This window comes from Hyperolius riggenbachi, chromosome 7 (assembly GCF_040937935.1).
Source record: "Hyperolius riggenbachi isolate aHypRig1 chromosome 7, aHypRig1.pri, whole genome shotgun sequence".
In the NCBI taxonomy this organism is placed as follows: domain Eukaryota; kingdom Metazoa; phylum Chordata; class Amphibia; order Anura; family Hyperoliidae; genus Hyperolius; species Hyperolius riggenbachi.
The window spans coordinates 210,102,350-210,117,726 of NC_090652.1; the positions used below are offsets into that span (position 1 = coordinate 210,102,350).

Below are 15,377 nucleotides of genomic sequence, written 5' to 3' on the forward strand. Positions count from 1 at the left end.
CACATCAGAAGATGTTACGCACGTAAATGATAACTTAAATATCTTTTACATTTGGTGCCCTTTTTAACTGGAGGCTTCATTATATGCACATGTTCTGAACAGCTTTAATACCGGTAGCTGATGCTTTGTATGCAATGATTACTAATAAAATTACAAATATTACGACTCGTGGTTTCTCAAATCAAGGTTGGATTTTTTGTGTTTTGTTTTTTTTAGGGTTACTACAACTTTAACACTTTTTAAGCCATACAATAAGAACATGTAATCTGTTGTGTGATATAAGAAACTATAGAACTATACATATTCAACCTTCCACCTATATTCTGATATTCTGTAGTGGTAATATGCAGGAAACTCAAAGAATAGCTTCAGAAATGAAACTATAGTGATTAGTGGAAAACATGCAGCATGGCTGAGTCCCCCATAAGTGGGTCATTGGGATGTGTCTAATATAATGTTCGGGTGCTCGTAGACTTCAGGATCATTTAATATTCACTAAGACGAGACCAATACCCCGCACGCAATGAACCTCCACTGGGACCACCAAAAATACACTGGAATAGGACACTGGACTTCAGGATCATCATCTGTGATGTCATCACCAACTTTTTTTTTTTTTCTCTGGAACTGATTTATTGAACTGACAAGTTAAGTGAGAATAAAGATCGAGTTGTTCCCCAAAGCAAGCTTCTATCAAAATCCTTGTGTGATGTTGTGGTGACTGATCAATAGTCCTGCATCACAGGTTCCTAATTAGACATGATCAAAAATTGTACACTTGCAGAACAGACTCATATCTAAGGCACTGAAAGTGGAAGCTGTTTGAAGAGGAACCATCTTCGGTTCTTGTTAAAATAAATGCTGAAAAATATTTTTCTAAGCTTAGTCTGCGGAGTCCACCGGACCTTTGGCAGCACGCTATTGCAAGAATGTTCAGGCCAGTGCACTACTCTGTCAAAGTATGCTGAGGTTACCTCACCTCTTCCAGTTACCATGACTTTCGTTTCAGGACCTTCCAGTGACCTGCTGGTATTAAGTTCCCATAAGCAAGTTTGTTTTTGGAAGATGAATCATTCTTGCCTTGTAATTGTGGCCCTTTAGTGACAGCCAATATATAGCACGTCCAGTCTATAGCTCTGTAGTAATGCATGATAACATGGGGCTGTCTCTGTAAAGTAACTTAGCAAGTTTCAAAACAAATGCCAGCACATGCCAACAGAGGTGGGATGGCTTTATCAATGTATTTTTTTTTTGTGCTGCCTACAATTTCACAATTCCACTTTAAGATCACTTCACATAGACTAAAAGAGCAGTAATGTGCTCATCCCTGTAGTCAGTTCTGGCTAATCTTCTAACTCATTCAGGTTATTTCTGGTCGAGGTGTGGTAAAGAGATATTCATAGATATTTTATAGGGCGTTACCCAGCCTTTCTTTTGTTCAGACTACGTAGCTAAACCTGTGGGTGTTTTATTTAAAGATATTGCTGTATTGTAATATTTTTTTAATAGAACACATATGTAGACTCTGAACACCCAGTTCTGCTTTCTAAATCAAAGCTTCAAATATTGTATATGCTAGAGTGTAAAATAGAAAGTATGCTCTCTGCAGCCAAATGTTGGGTTGCGGTTATCACAAAATGTTAAAAAAAAAAAAAATAAATATATATATATATATATATATATATATATTTTCAGGCTGAAAGAAAACCTGGTGTGACACTAAGCTACTAAATGTAAGCACAGAGGTATGTTGAATCCTTTATAACTCTGCCCGGTGCAGTGTCCATTTCTCTCTGCAGCAGCTAAAGTGAACCAGAGACGAAGCAACCTCATGTATTTTACCATATATATCAGTGAAAACATTAGAGAAAACACCTACCCAGCTCTCTGTTTCATCCTCACTGCTAAAAGTGTCTGTTATCAGCTGTGATAAGAATCCCCGGCTGAGCATTCAGTCTGGCTTTGCTGGGAATAATTATAGCTGAGTCATTATAGCAGAGCCACAAGGGGGCAGGCTTGGGCTTCAAAAGACACCAGAGAAGCTATAATCATTCCATAGCAAAGCCAGACTGAATGCTCAGTCTGGGATTCTTATCAGAGGTGATAACAGTCAGATTAAACAGAGAACAATGAAACCAAGAGCAGATTAGGTGTTTACTGTCATGTTCCCACTGATTTATAAGGTAAAATACATGAGGGTGCTTCGTCTTTGGTTCTCTTTAAGTACTTCACAGCAAATGGAACATGGGAACTTTTTTTTTTTTTTTTACCCTCCCAGACATAGAAGCATGTTGATTTAAGTGAATATAACTCTTGTTTACAGCTCTACAATACCAGCCAGGGTGCTAATATTTCATGGGATCTGTCCTACATCTCAGAAACATGCTAGTAGTTTATCTTCCTGACAAAACGTAAGCTTGTGCAGATTTGTGAAAGAAATGTGTCAGTGCTACAAAAATGCATAGTAACTCCAAACTGTTTATAGTCGTTGGTATACTGTTGAAGATGTTGGGTATTTCATTGCTGGATTTTCGACCTGACCTTTCCACTCATCTTTGTCTAGAGTATTAAAGTACATTCAACATACATTTTTGGACTGTGTCTCTTGTGGGACATACAAACTGCTTTTTTTTGTCCCATTCTTTATTAATACAGGCAAACCGTGTTTATACTGCTTTGTGTGTTTTTGTATTTTTCTGTTTTAATTACTAAAGCAATCTTGATTGTAAATTTAAAGGAAACTCCTCAGTGGAAAGAGAAATATCTTGCAGAGCCCCTGCAGCATCGCTTGGTTATATAAAACTCTGGTTTTGTCTGGTGTCGATACTGATGTGTAATACAATTTGTGTGTATAATGACTAAATGTGCTTCTTAATAAATTTGGTGGGATGACAAATAATCTTATACTTGTGTGTTTCCCCACCCAGGAAACATTTGACAGAGCAAAGGCATGGGTGAAGGAGTTGCAAAGGCAGGCCAGTCCCAACATTGTGATCGCCTTGGCTGGCAATAAGTCAGACTTGGCAGAGAAGAGGATGGTGGAATTTGAAGTAAGTATTGACCTGAGAAACTGTACATAACAAAGAAAACTGTTTGGAACCTCTACAGATGTGATAAATAATGCATTCATGTAAGCCTGTGAGAGAGGTAATCTGCTCTTTTTGTAAAACTTTTACTTAGACTGCAAATTTGTACCTGTTTAGTTTTGTCGTTGCAAACTCTCGCCCAATTTCAGAATCATACCCCTCATGCCGGGCATACATTGATACAATTATGCGCCGGATCGAGCCAGCGGCTCGATGCCTGCGCATCCCCGCTCGGCCGCGCGGATCGATCCCCGCTCTTCCCCGCCGGCGCTCCTTATCAGCCGCTCGATTCCCCGCTTTTGTCCGTCGGTGGGGATCAAGCGGGGAATTTATCCGGCAGGTCATCGGACCTGTCGGATATTACCAATCGAGCCATCAGCGGCTCGATTGATAAGGACTACAAATGCCTTGTATGCCCAGCATAATGGGGCAGCCTGATCTGCTGACAGATTCAATTCCCTGCTTAGTGTCCTACACTGTCCACTTTAAATGCTTAGAGCCTTATTTCATACATTCCTGACAGGATCTTTCATATCTGATATTTTTGTGACTTTGCGAAATTACAGTATACCGGAGTTGGAGCCATAAATACAATTTTACTTACCATACTTGGGTTTCTTTCAGCCCTCCGTAGTCTTTCAGGTCACTCTGTGTCCTCCAGGTCCCCTCCATTGTGCCGCTACCTCCTCTGTAAGATCTGCAACTGGAATGCTAGTCCCGGCTAATGCACATGGACTCCTGCTGAGATAAAACACCTGATCTGCATGCTTGTTTACAGTCAGCGGCATAATAGTTTACCTCTAAAGGTGGCAGTCAGCTCCCCACCAGATAAATAGTATTATTTATGCAGAAATAAGGTTGCTTTTCAGACTATTTTTTTTAAATGCCAGTCAACCTAGTTGATTGCAAAATAATTGGTGATGTCTCATAAAAGTGGCAACTGCTACTATTATTGGGGAAGGAATGAGGGGGGTTGCCATCAGGACAATAGAGCCGATCACCAAATACTGTTTTCCTCTTTCAAAGTGTATTGGCTTCAATGGAGCAGAAAGGTGAAAAGTGTATGTACCTTGCTTGCCACTTTAAAAAGTGACGATCTTGCGGGCACCTGGTGTCCCTCACTCTCCTGACCTACAGGCAAGGCTTGCAGTAAATTTTGGCCTACTGAGAGCTGAGGAACCAGGACCTCACATGGTTTTCCCTTGTGGAAACAAAGACACAGACACCAGGTCCAAAGAGCTAAATAAAACTTCTTCTTTTTATACCCATTCTGTGAACTTCCTTTTTCTTTAAAGTAGGACTGTTTGAGTAGATCATATATAGAGCAATGTTTGTTTGCTTTTGTTTTAAGAATTGTTTTTATTTTTGTGCGCCTCCAGTCTACTAATCGTTCTCTCCATAGTTGTGCAGTCCTGGAGCAATGCACCTCCATCACTATTCTCTGTTACCCAGACTTTTGCTTTCACCTAGAACATTGGTGGGAGTCTAGGAGCTGATAAGCTCACGGCTTTAAAAAAAAAAAAAAGTGGTTTCAATTTTGTTGGCTGGAGATCTGCACTGGGAGTGCACAGTACTGTTGGCAAGCAGGATGTTCTGGCGAAGGAGGTTCTGACAGTCAGGGATCAGGGAGTGTTGGGGGAAGCATGCCAGCCTGCTAAAAGGGGTGATCCGTCAACCGGATGATCCGTCAACCACCGATGTTAAGAGCATGTTTTTAGTTGAAAATCTTTTAACTTTTTTTTTTTTTACTGCTGGGATGGGAAAGAAGCTGAATAAAGCATTTTATTTAATAAAACTGAAAATCTATAGCAACTTTGTTCGCTTTTCTCTTGTAGGAGGCTCAAACATATGCCGAAGACACAAGTCTTTTATTCATGGAAACCTCAGCAAAAACTGCAATGAATGTGAACGAGTTGTTTTTAGCGATTGGTAAGTTGATTTGTTCCCTGAAATTTGTACAATACGTCCTGCAGAAGAGGAAATTGCTGTTGCAAGAGCCGTAATGTTACAGAAAATGATTCACTTTATAAAGTACTGTAAGCCAGCAGTACATTTTTGTTTTTTCTGACATAACTGTTTATCCTCTCAAGGTAGTCCACGTATGCCCATTTATCAACAGAAAGAAATGTGCGAAGCAGGAAATTTAGGTGCCCAGTAGCAGCAGAAGAATGGGCACCATTATTGGCACCCATTTAAATATCGGTAGTAAGTGGAAACTTGGGCACATATGGTGTGCGAAAAATATTGGGCTGCAGAGCCACCCCCCAATGCAAAATATGGCTACAAGTTTTGGATGCCCACATTCCCACCTGTTACTAATATTTGAATGGGACCCTATGGAGGAACCCATTCTTCTGGCGCTAACTGGCACCCAAATATCCTGCTTCACACATTTCTTCCTGTTGATGGAATCAGCGTTTTTTTCAGGATATTTTCCCTGTGATTTTCTGGTGGTTGGGGGCAGTTAAGGTTAGGCGTGTGGGGGAGGGGTGGTGGTTAAGGTTAGATGGGGGGGATCTGTTAAGAGTGTGATGGGTGTGGTTAAGATTGGGGGGGGTTAAAGAAAACCTGAACTGAAAATTAAAAGTCAAAATAAGCATACACAAGTCATACTTACCCCCCGTGTAGTCTACTCCTCAATCTCTTTCTCCTCTCCTGTGTCCCATTTGTCAGCTGTGATCAAGGGAATTCTCTGTCCTCCATTTTGAAAATGGCCATTACCCCATAACCGCTTTCTGGTCAGCACACTGTTAAACTGTAACATCGTCCATTTGAGCCATAGAGACACATGGACATTACCGGGCACAGCAGTTTTCCACTCAGCTATAACTGACAGCAACTGATATATTTCAGTTCTGACAAAATGTAGTCAGAACTGGAAGGGATCATTGTAAGAAGAAAATGGTGAGCTTCTAAGAGGAACTGACGGCAAGGTAACTATTTAATGTTCATTTGAAGTTACCTCGTGTTTATTTTAAATAATATTACTCGGCACAGATTCCCTTTAAGGTTAGACGTGTGAGGAGGTTGGTTAACCACTTAAAGAGACTCCGTAACAAAAATTGCTTCCTGTTTTTTATCATCCTACAAGTTCCAAAAGCTATTCTAATGTGTTCTGGCTAACTGCAGCACTTTCTGCTATCACAGTCTCTGTAATAAATCAATGTATCTTTCCCCTGTCAGACTTGTCGGCCTGTGTCTGGAAGACTGCCAAGTTCTTCAGTGTTGTGGTTCTGCTATGAACTCCCCCTTCCAGGCCCCTCTATGCACACTGCCTGTGTATTATTTAGATTAGGGCAGCTTCTCTCTTCTCTCTTATCTTTTACAAGCTGGATAAATCCTCCTCTGAGCTGACTGGGCTTTCACATACGGAGGAATTACAGCCAAGGGCAAAGCTGTTTGCAGGAAGAAACAAGCAGCCTGAAACTTCAGTGCATGGGGGAAAGAAACACACAAATGATCTCTTGAGATTCAAAAGGAAGGCTGTATACAGCCTGCTTGTGTATGGATGTATTTTCTATGTGTGGACATACTGTACATCAACCTACTTCCTGTTTTGGTGGCCATTTTGTTTGTTTATAAACAAACTTTTTAAAACTGTTTTTAACCACTTTTAATGCGGCGGGGAGCGGTGAAATTGTGACAGAGGGTAATAGATGTCCCCTAACGCACTGGTATGTTTACTTTTGTGCGATTTTTAACAATACAGATTCTCTTTAAGGGGCAAAATGACTGTGGTCCTCAAGGACCAGAGCCTTTTTTTTCCATTCAGACCACTGCAGCTTTCATGGTTTATTGCTCGGTCATACAACCTACCACCTAAAGGAATTTTACCTCCTTTTCTTGTCACTAATACAGCTTTCTTTTGGTGCTATTTGATTGCTGCTGCGAGTTTTACTTTTTATTATATTCATCAAAAAAGACATGAAGTTTGTCAAAAAAATGACTTTTTTAACTTTCTGTGCTGACATTTTTCAAATAAAGTTAAGTTTCCTATACATTTGAGTGCGAAAGTTATTCTGCTACATGTCTTTGATAAAAAAAAAACAAAAAACATTCAGTGTATATTTATTGGATTGGGTAAAAGTTATAGCGTTTACAAACTATGGTGCCAAAAGTGAATTTTCCCATTTTGTAGCATATCTGCCTTTTCTAACCCCCTGTCATGTTTTATGAGGTGCTAAAATTCCAGGATACCCCCCAAATGACCCCATTTTGGAAACAAATAACATTTATATTGCGCTTTTCTCCTGGCGGACTCAAAGCACCAGAGCTGCAGCCACTAGGACGCGCTCTATAGGCAGTAGCAGTGTTAGGGAGACTTGCCTAAGGTCTCCTACTGAATAGGTGCTGGCTTACTGAACAGGCAGAGCCGAGATTCGAACCCAGGTCTCCCATGTCAGAGGTAGAGCCCTTAACCATTACACCATCCAGCCACATAAAAGAAGACATCCCAAAGTATTCAGTGAGGGGCATGGTGAGTTCGTAAAAGATTTTATTTTTTGTCACAAGTTAGCGGAAAATGACACTTTGTGACAAAAAAAAAGTTTCCATTTCTTCTAACTTGCGAAAAAAAAAATGAAATCTGCCACGGACTCACTATGCTCCTCTCTGAATACCTTGAAGTGTCTACTTTCCAAAATGGGGCCATTTGTGGGGTGTGTTCACTGTCCTGGCATTTTGGGGGGTGCCTAATTGTAAGCACCCCTGTAAAGCCTAAAGGTGCTCATTGAACTTTGGGCCTTTTAGCGCAGTTAGGCTGCAAAAAATTTTTACACATACCCATGCTGGGTGGGTGAAATATCTCTGTAAATGACAATTTTTTGATTTATTTTTTTTTTACACACAATTTTAGAAAGAAGACACCCCAAGGTATTCGGTTAGGAGTATGGTGAGTTCATAGAAGATTTTTTTTTTTGTCACAAGTTAGCGGAAATTGATTTTAATTGTGTTTTTTCACAAAGTGTCATTTTCCGCTAACTTGTGACAAAAAATAAAATCTTCTATGAACTCACCATACTCCTAATGGAATACCTTTGGGTGTCTTCTTTCTAAAATGGGGTCATTTGTGGGGTTCCTATACTGCCCTGGCATTTTAGGGGCCCTAAACCGTGAGGAGTAGTCTTGAAACCAAATGTCGCAAAATGACCTGTGAAATCCTAAAGGTACTCATTGGACTTTGGGCCCCTTAGGGTGCAAAAAAGTGCCACACATGTGGTACCGCCGTACTCGGGAGAAGTAGTATAATGTGTTTTGTGGTGTATTTTTACACATACAGATGCTGGGTGGGAGAAATATCTCTGTAAATGACAATTGTTTGATTTTTTTTTTTTTACACACAATTGTCCATTTACAGAGAGATTTCTTCCACCCAGCATGGGTATATATAAAAATACACCCCAAAACACATTATACTACTTCTTCTGAGTACGGCGATACCACATGTGTGACACTTTTTTGCAACCTAGGTGCGCTAAGGGGCCTAACGTCCTATTCACAGGTCATTTTGAGGCATTTGGATTCTAGACTACTCCTCACGGTTTAGGGCCCCTAAAATGCCAGGGCAGTATAGGAACCCTACAAGTGACCCCATTTTAGAAAGAAGACACCCCAAGGTATTCCGTTAGGAGTATGGTGAGTTCATAGAAGATTTTTTTTTTTTTTTGTCACAAGTTAGCGGAAAATGACACTTTGTAAAAAAAAAACCAATACAAATCAATTTCCGCTAACTTGTGACAAAAAATAAAATCTTCTATGAACTCATCATACGCCTAAAAGAATACCTTGGGGTGTCTTCTTTCTAAAATGGTGTCACTTGTGGGGTTCCTATACTGCCCTGGCATTTTAGGGGCCCTAAACCGTGAGGAGTAGTCTGGAAACCAAATGCCGCAAAATGACCCTTAAAATCCTAAAGGTACTCAATGGACTTTGGGCCCCTTAGCGCAGTTAGGGTGCAAAAAAGTGTCACACGTGGTATCGCCGTACTCAGGAGAAGTAGTATAATGTGTTTTGTGGTGTATTTTTACATATAACCATGCTGGGTGGGAGAAATATATCAGTAAATGACACATTTTTGATTTTTTTTTTTACACACAATTCTCAAAATGACACTTTGTGAAAAAAACAATACAAATCAATTTCCGCTAACTGTTGACAAAAAATAGTCTTCTATGAACTCGTCATACACCTAACAGAATACCTTGGGGTGTCTTTTTTCTAAAATGGGGTCACTTGTGGGGTTCCTATACTGCCCTGGCATTTTATGGGCCCAAAACCGTGAGTAGTCTGGAAACCAAATTTCTCAAAATGACTGTTCAGGGGTATAAGCATCTGCAAATTTTGATGACAAGTGGTCTATGAGGGGGCAAATTTTGTGGAACCAGTCATAAGCAGGGTGGCCTTTAAGATGACAGGTTGTATTGGGCCTGATCTGATGGATAGGAGTGCTAGGGGGGTGACAGGAGGTGATTGATGGGTGTCTCAGGGGGTGGTTAGAAGGGAAAATAGATGCAATCAATGCACTGGGGAGGTGATCGGAAGGGGGTCTGAGGGGGATCTGAGGGTTTGGCCGAGTGATCAGGAGTCCACACGGGGCAAATTAGGGCCTGATCTGATGGGTAGGTGTGCTAGGGGGTGACAGGTGGTGACAGGAGGTGATTGATTGGTGTCTCAAGGTGTGATTAGAGGGGGGAAATAGATACAAGCAATGCACTGGCGAGGTGATCAGGGCTGGGGTCTGAGGGCGTTCTGAGGGTGTGGGCGGGTGATTGGGTGCCCTAGGGGCAGATAGGGGTCTAATCTGATGGGTATCAGTGACAGGGGCTGATTGATGGGTGATCAGTGGGTGATTAGATGGCAGAACAGATGTAACCAATGCACTTTGGAGGTGATCTGAGGGTAGGTCTGGGGCAATCTGATGGCGTGGGTGGGTGATCAGATTGCCCGCAAGGGGCAGGTTAGAGGCTGATTGATGGGTGGCAGTGACAGGGGGTGATTGATGGGTGATTGACAGGTGATTAGTGGGTTATTACAGGGAAGAACGGATGTAAATAATGCACTGGCGAATTGATAAGGGGAGGTCTGAGGGCAATCTGAGCGTGTGGGTGGGTGATTGGGTGCCCGCAAGGGGCAGATTAGGGTCTAATCTGATGGTTAACAGTGACAGGTGGTGATAGGGGGTGATTGATGGGTAATTAGTGGGTGTTTAGAGGAGAGAACAGATGTAAACACTGCACTTGGGAGGTGATCTGATGTCGGATCTGCGGGCGATCTATTGGTGTGGGTGGGTGATCAGATTGCCCGCAAGGGGCAGGTTAGGGGCTGATTGATGGGTGGCAGTGACAGGGGGTGATTGGCAGGTGATCAGGGGGGATAGATGCATACAGTACACAGGGGAGGGGGGGGGTCTGGGGAGAATCTGAGGGGTAGGGGGTGATCAGGAGGGGGCAGTTTAGGGTTAAAAAAAATAGCGTTGACAGGGAGTGATTGATGGGTGATTAGGGGGGTGATTGGGTGCTAACAATGGTCTGGGGGGTGGGCAGGCGGGGGTCTGAGGGGTGCTGTGCGCGATCAGGGGGCGGGAAATCGGTGTGCTTGGGTGCAGACTAGGGTGGCTGCAGCCTGACCTGGTGGTCCCTCGGACACTGGGATCACCAGGGCAGGAGGCAGCCAGTATAATAGGCTTTGTATACATTACAAAGCCTATTATACTGTTTACATGCGGCGATCCGGGTGCTGGTAACCGCGAAAAACCCATGAATGACGCGATCGCCGCATAACCACGCCTGCCTCCGCCGATGGGCGCATTGCGGTCGTTTAGGTCCAGTCTTTGCCGCCGCCCATCGGCTGGAGGCGGTCGGCAAGTGGTTAAAGGACCGCTATCGTGACATTTAAATTCACTCATGCAGGCTAGCATGAATTTGTAAACAGCAATGTGATTTTTAATGAATTCTTAACCCTTTAACATCCCTTAACTAGCTTTCTTTTCAGTGTGAATGATTTTTAGATTTACTTCTTTATAAATTTTGCAATAGTGGTACTTTAAGGTTAGCCATGAGGGGAAGGGGTTAGTTGAGGTTAGCCAGGGGGAGCCTGGTTAATGTTAGCCAGGAGAAATGGGACTGGTTAAGGTTAGGGAGGGTTTAGTGAGAGAAAAGGTTAAGTTTAGCTGTAGTAAAATATCGGTATTTGGGTATTTGTTACCGATATTTTACTATAGTTTATTTTTCCGTAGTAGTAGTAGTAGTAGTAGTAGTAGTAGTAGCAGTAGCAGCAGCAGCAGCAGCAGCAGCAGCAGCAGCAGCAGCAGCAGCAGCAGCAGCAGCAGCAGCAGCAGCAGCAGCAGCAGCAGCAGCAGCAGCAGCAGCAGCAGCAGCAGCAGCAGCAGCAGCAGCAGCAGCAGCAGCAGCAGCAGCAGCAGCAGCAGCAGCAGCAGCAGCAGCAGCAGCAGCAGCAGCAGCAGCAGCAGCAGCAGCAGCAGCAGCAGCAGCAGCAGCAGCAGCAGCAGCAGCAGCAGCAGCAGCAGCAGCAGCAGCAGCAGCAGCAGCAGCAGCAGCAGCAGCAGCAGCAGCAGCAGCAGCAGCAGCAGCAGCAGCAGCAGCAGCAGCAGCAGCAGCAGCAGCAGCAGCAGCAGCAGCAGCAGCAGCAGCAGCAGCAGCAGCAGCAGCAGCAGCAGCAGCAGCAGCAGCAGCAGCAGCAGCAGCAGCAGCAGCAGCAGCAGCAGCAGCAGCAGCAGCAGCAGCAGCAGCAGCAGCAGCAGCAGCAGCAGCAGCAGCAGCAGCAGCAGCAGCAGCAGCAGCAGCAGCAGCAGCAGCAGCAGCAGCAGCAGCAGCAGCACCCTACTATTGGCTTTTCTGAGCTCCCAAATTTTCAGGTGCTTCTTTTTTTATGTACACAGAAATGTATTGCTGGGAGAAGATGCATACCATTCATCAGATGAATCTAGCACATCCGCTGGAGGGCTGTGTTGTAGCATTCACAGTGGAATTGCCCAATCGGTAGAGGTGGTCAATGAGATTGATGCCAGAATTATTTGCAAATTTAGCATAACTTGGGGCCATTCAAATTCACTTCCTGCTATGATTGGTTGATCCATGCTGCATGTACTTTGCAATAAATTTGCATGCAAGCCAAACATTTTTCCATCTTATTGACAGTCTCTAGGGATCGGTCTGAGCGAAAACATGTATGTTTCTCTTTTTTGTTGCCTGTCTGCTGTGGTACAGCCCAGTAGAACTCTATGCAGTGTAAACTGGCCTTTTTTGTTTCTATCAATGTAAAACGCAGTTTAACCTCTTGAGGACCATGGTGTTCAACCCCCCTAGTGACCAGGCTATTTTCTACTCAATTGGCCACGGCAGCTTTAAGGGCAAGCTGCAGGGCCGCACAACACGGCACACAAGTGATTTTCCCCCCACCAACAGAGCTCTCTGTTGGTGGGGTCTGATCGCCCCCTCTGTGTTTATTTTTTTTTAATAAATATTTTGGGGGGTTTTTTTTATATTTATTACTATTTTTTTTATAATTTTTTTTACAACCCCTCCCTCCCCCCAGCCGGCCAATCACGGCGATCGGCTGTCATAGGCTTCTGCCTATGAGAGCCGATTGCTCTCTTGTCCCCCAGGGGGACAGCCGTATCACACGGCTGTCCCCATTAAAGCGCTGCTGCTGATCGCAGCACTGTACATGTAAATACACGGCGGTTCCGCCGTGTAACAGTCTTCCGAGCGGTGATCGCCGCTCAGAGACTGAAGGCGGAGCACTGCTCCGCCCACCAAGCAGGAGATGCGCATGCAGCCTGCACGCGATCTCCTGCAAACTGCTGCCCCAGGACTTACACCGATCGGCGTTAGGCGGTCCTGGGGCTGCCGCCACGCCCATCGGCGTGACGCGGTCGGCAAGCAGTTAAGGCAACATAAATGACACAAAAGATGTTGTACAGAAAAGTTTCAGGTTAAAGCCTTATATTATATGGAGGCGGACCTATTAATTTCCGTAATTAACAGTACGGATTGCCTGTCTGTCCTGTTGAGGCTCTGTCTCAAATATCCTCAGCCATAGACCCTGAACAAGCATGCAGACCGGGTGACTTAAGTCTGACTAGAATAGCTGCATGCTTGTTTCAGGTGTGTGATTCAGACACTACTGCAGTTAGAGATCAGCAGGACTGCCAGACAACTGGTATTGTTTAAAAAGGAAACCATTATGGCAGCTAACATATCCCTCTCAGTCCAGGTGTAGCTGAAGATCTGGCATACATATGACTATTCCGTAAGAAGGGTGAATGGCGGATGGAATGGGAGGGTGATTAGAGAGAACATCGCCACAAGCCTGCCACTTCCTGTCTTAAAATTTGTCTTTAGCTAAAAGTCAAATTTTCTAAGGAATGACAACGGGACGGGGGGAGCGTGTAGAGGAATGGACAAAGCACAGATATACCGTATGTGGTTTCGGCATGAACATACCTGTGCTTACCTTGGGTTGCGCTGCCTCGCTCTAGGTGTGCTTTGAAGAGTCTCTGCCTCCTTTTTCTCTCCAGATATGGTTTACATAGACCCTTTGAGCATATGGAGAAACTTGAGTTGGCTTTACCTTACCTCGCCTGTCCTGTATCGCCCAATTAGATGAAATAGAAGAGCAGCTCACAAGGCTGAGGGCGGTAATTGAGAACTGTGAGCTACATTTAGGTAACTGCAGAAACATGCTTGGGCACCATTATGTATGGAAATGGCAGGGTAGAAGCTAAGGCAGGTAATGTGTTCGAAACAGAATTTGTCCATACACTTTAAGCTGAGCTAAGAAGTAAAATTCAGACACTTCTTTATCAAGTAAGACAGGAAGAGAGATTACTCTAATAGGGACATTAAGGATAATAAAGATCTACCGGTAATTATTCTCTCCTAGCTACAGAACTACAGAACATATTTCTAATGTTTATTCCATCTATTACAGCAAAGAAAATGCCGAAATCAGATGCCCAAAACCCAACTCATGCTGCCCGCAACAGAGGTGTGAATCTTCAAGGCACTGATCAACAGCCAAGAAGTGGATGCTGCAGCAACTGATTTCACACTCTGCAAAAATAAACCCCTTGCATATGCATTTTCTACACAGATTATTGTGAACACTGGTTAAGATGCTGCCTCCTGGTTTTTTTTTTACAGCTGGTGGGATTTTGTTTGGCTTATTTCTCCTTCTTTTTATCATAGTGTTAAAGTCAGAAATCGCAAAGTAGTAAAAACAAAAAAATTGAAACCTACTCCACGCACATAAAACAAAATTCAAAGCTACATTTGTTGATATTCTGCAGTAGTCGGTTATCTTGCAGGAGGACTGACAATATGAAGTGTTATATGCTTTTTCTCTGAGCATGTTCCAATGACTGTTAATATCTTGCTATTGCAATGCTTACCGGTAAGTCTTCAGAACACAGCACCACGTTTGGCCTGTACTCTGTACTCCATGTCTTGGTCAAGAAATGTCTTTGGAGCAGTATTTGACAAGGACTAAAGGAAGTTATCTGCATATATAACTGACCCCGGCTGATATAAAAGTGATAAGTATTTGGCAAACAATTGCTTTCTGTGGCATTGATAAGACTTATGTACTTTTTAACCTCTTCCAACACTGTGTGTATTAAAAGCCTCCACCAATAGGAAGACTTCATGCATTTCAACTCCTGACTACTCTAATCTGGCTGTTTTGTTACTTGGATGTGATTGGCTGTCCTATTTCCCAGACGAACAAAGCACTGTGGATCTGTTGCACTTTACCTTTCATCCACTTCTTTTTACCCTGAAAACACAGATTTTTCAGTTCCCTGCGTGTTCCTCATTACCCTGATATTGTAAGGAGAACAACTTTAACAAATCGATAGAACATGATCTGAATATAACTTTTGTATTTGCACCTTCAGATGATGTTTTACTTGAAGCCTAAAACGTTGATTTTTAATGTAACATTAAAGCAAAGTGAATCAGAAGTTTCTGTTGCTTACTTTATGAGAGGTTAAGATGTCAGTATAAGCCGTGCAGGGCATACATGTTTATCACCACTTACATTCAAACCACATTAAAGCCCTGAATTAGGCTTGTTTTGTTTTTTTGTCTTTTGGGAGGGGGGTTGTCAAGCAACGTTATTTATGCTGACAACCCACATACGCAAATATCTGTAACTGTCATGAGACATGCCCTGCAGACCAGTTTTGAGAAGTTAATATTTTTGATTCTTGATGGTTGCCTGTAACCTCCAAGTATTTGTAAAACCAGGAGCCAATGGTGCGGTATCACTGGG

General features: G+C 43.2%; 1 protein-coding gene across 2 annotated transcripts in view; it reads left to right on the plus strand.

The window, feature by feature from the left end:
- LOC137524793 (ras-related protein Rab-5B-like) overlaps positions 1 to 15,066 on the plus strand; it is an 81,741-nt gene extending 66,675 nt beyond the window's left edge. For both annotated transcript variants that reach the window (XM_068245093.1, XM_068245095.1), the window contains exons 4-6: positions 2,928 to 3,050; positions 4,922 to 5,015; positions 14,037 to 15,066. In XM_068245093.1, the coding sequence (XP_068101194.1) occupies positions 2,928 to 3,050; positions 4,922 to 5,015; positions 14,037 to 14,149 (330 nt within the window). In that variant the 3' untranslated portion in view covers positions 14,150 to 15,066. The remainder of the gene's footprint in view (positions 1 to 2,927; positions 3,051 to 4,921; positions 5,016 to 14,036) is intronic.
- The last annotated feature ends 311 nt before the right edge of the window (positions 15,067 to 15,377 follow it).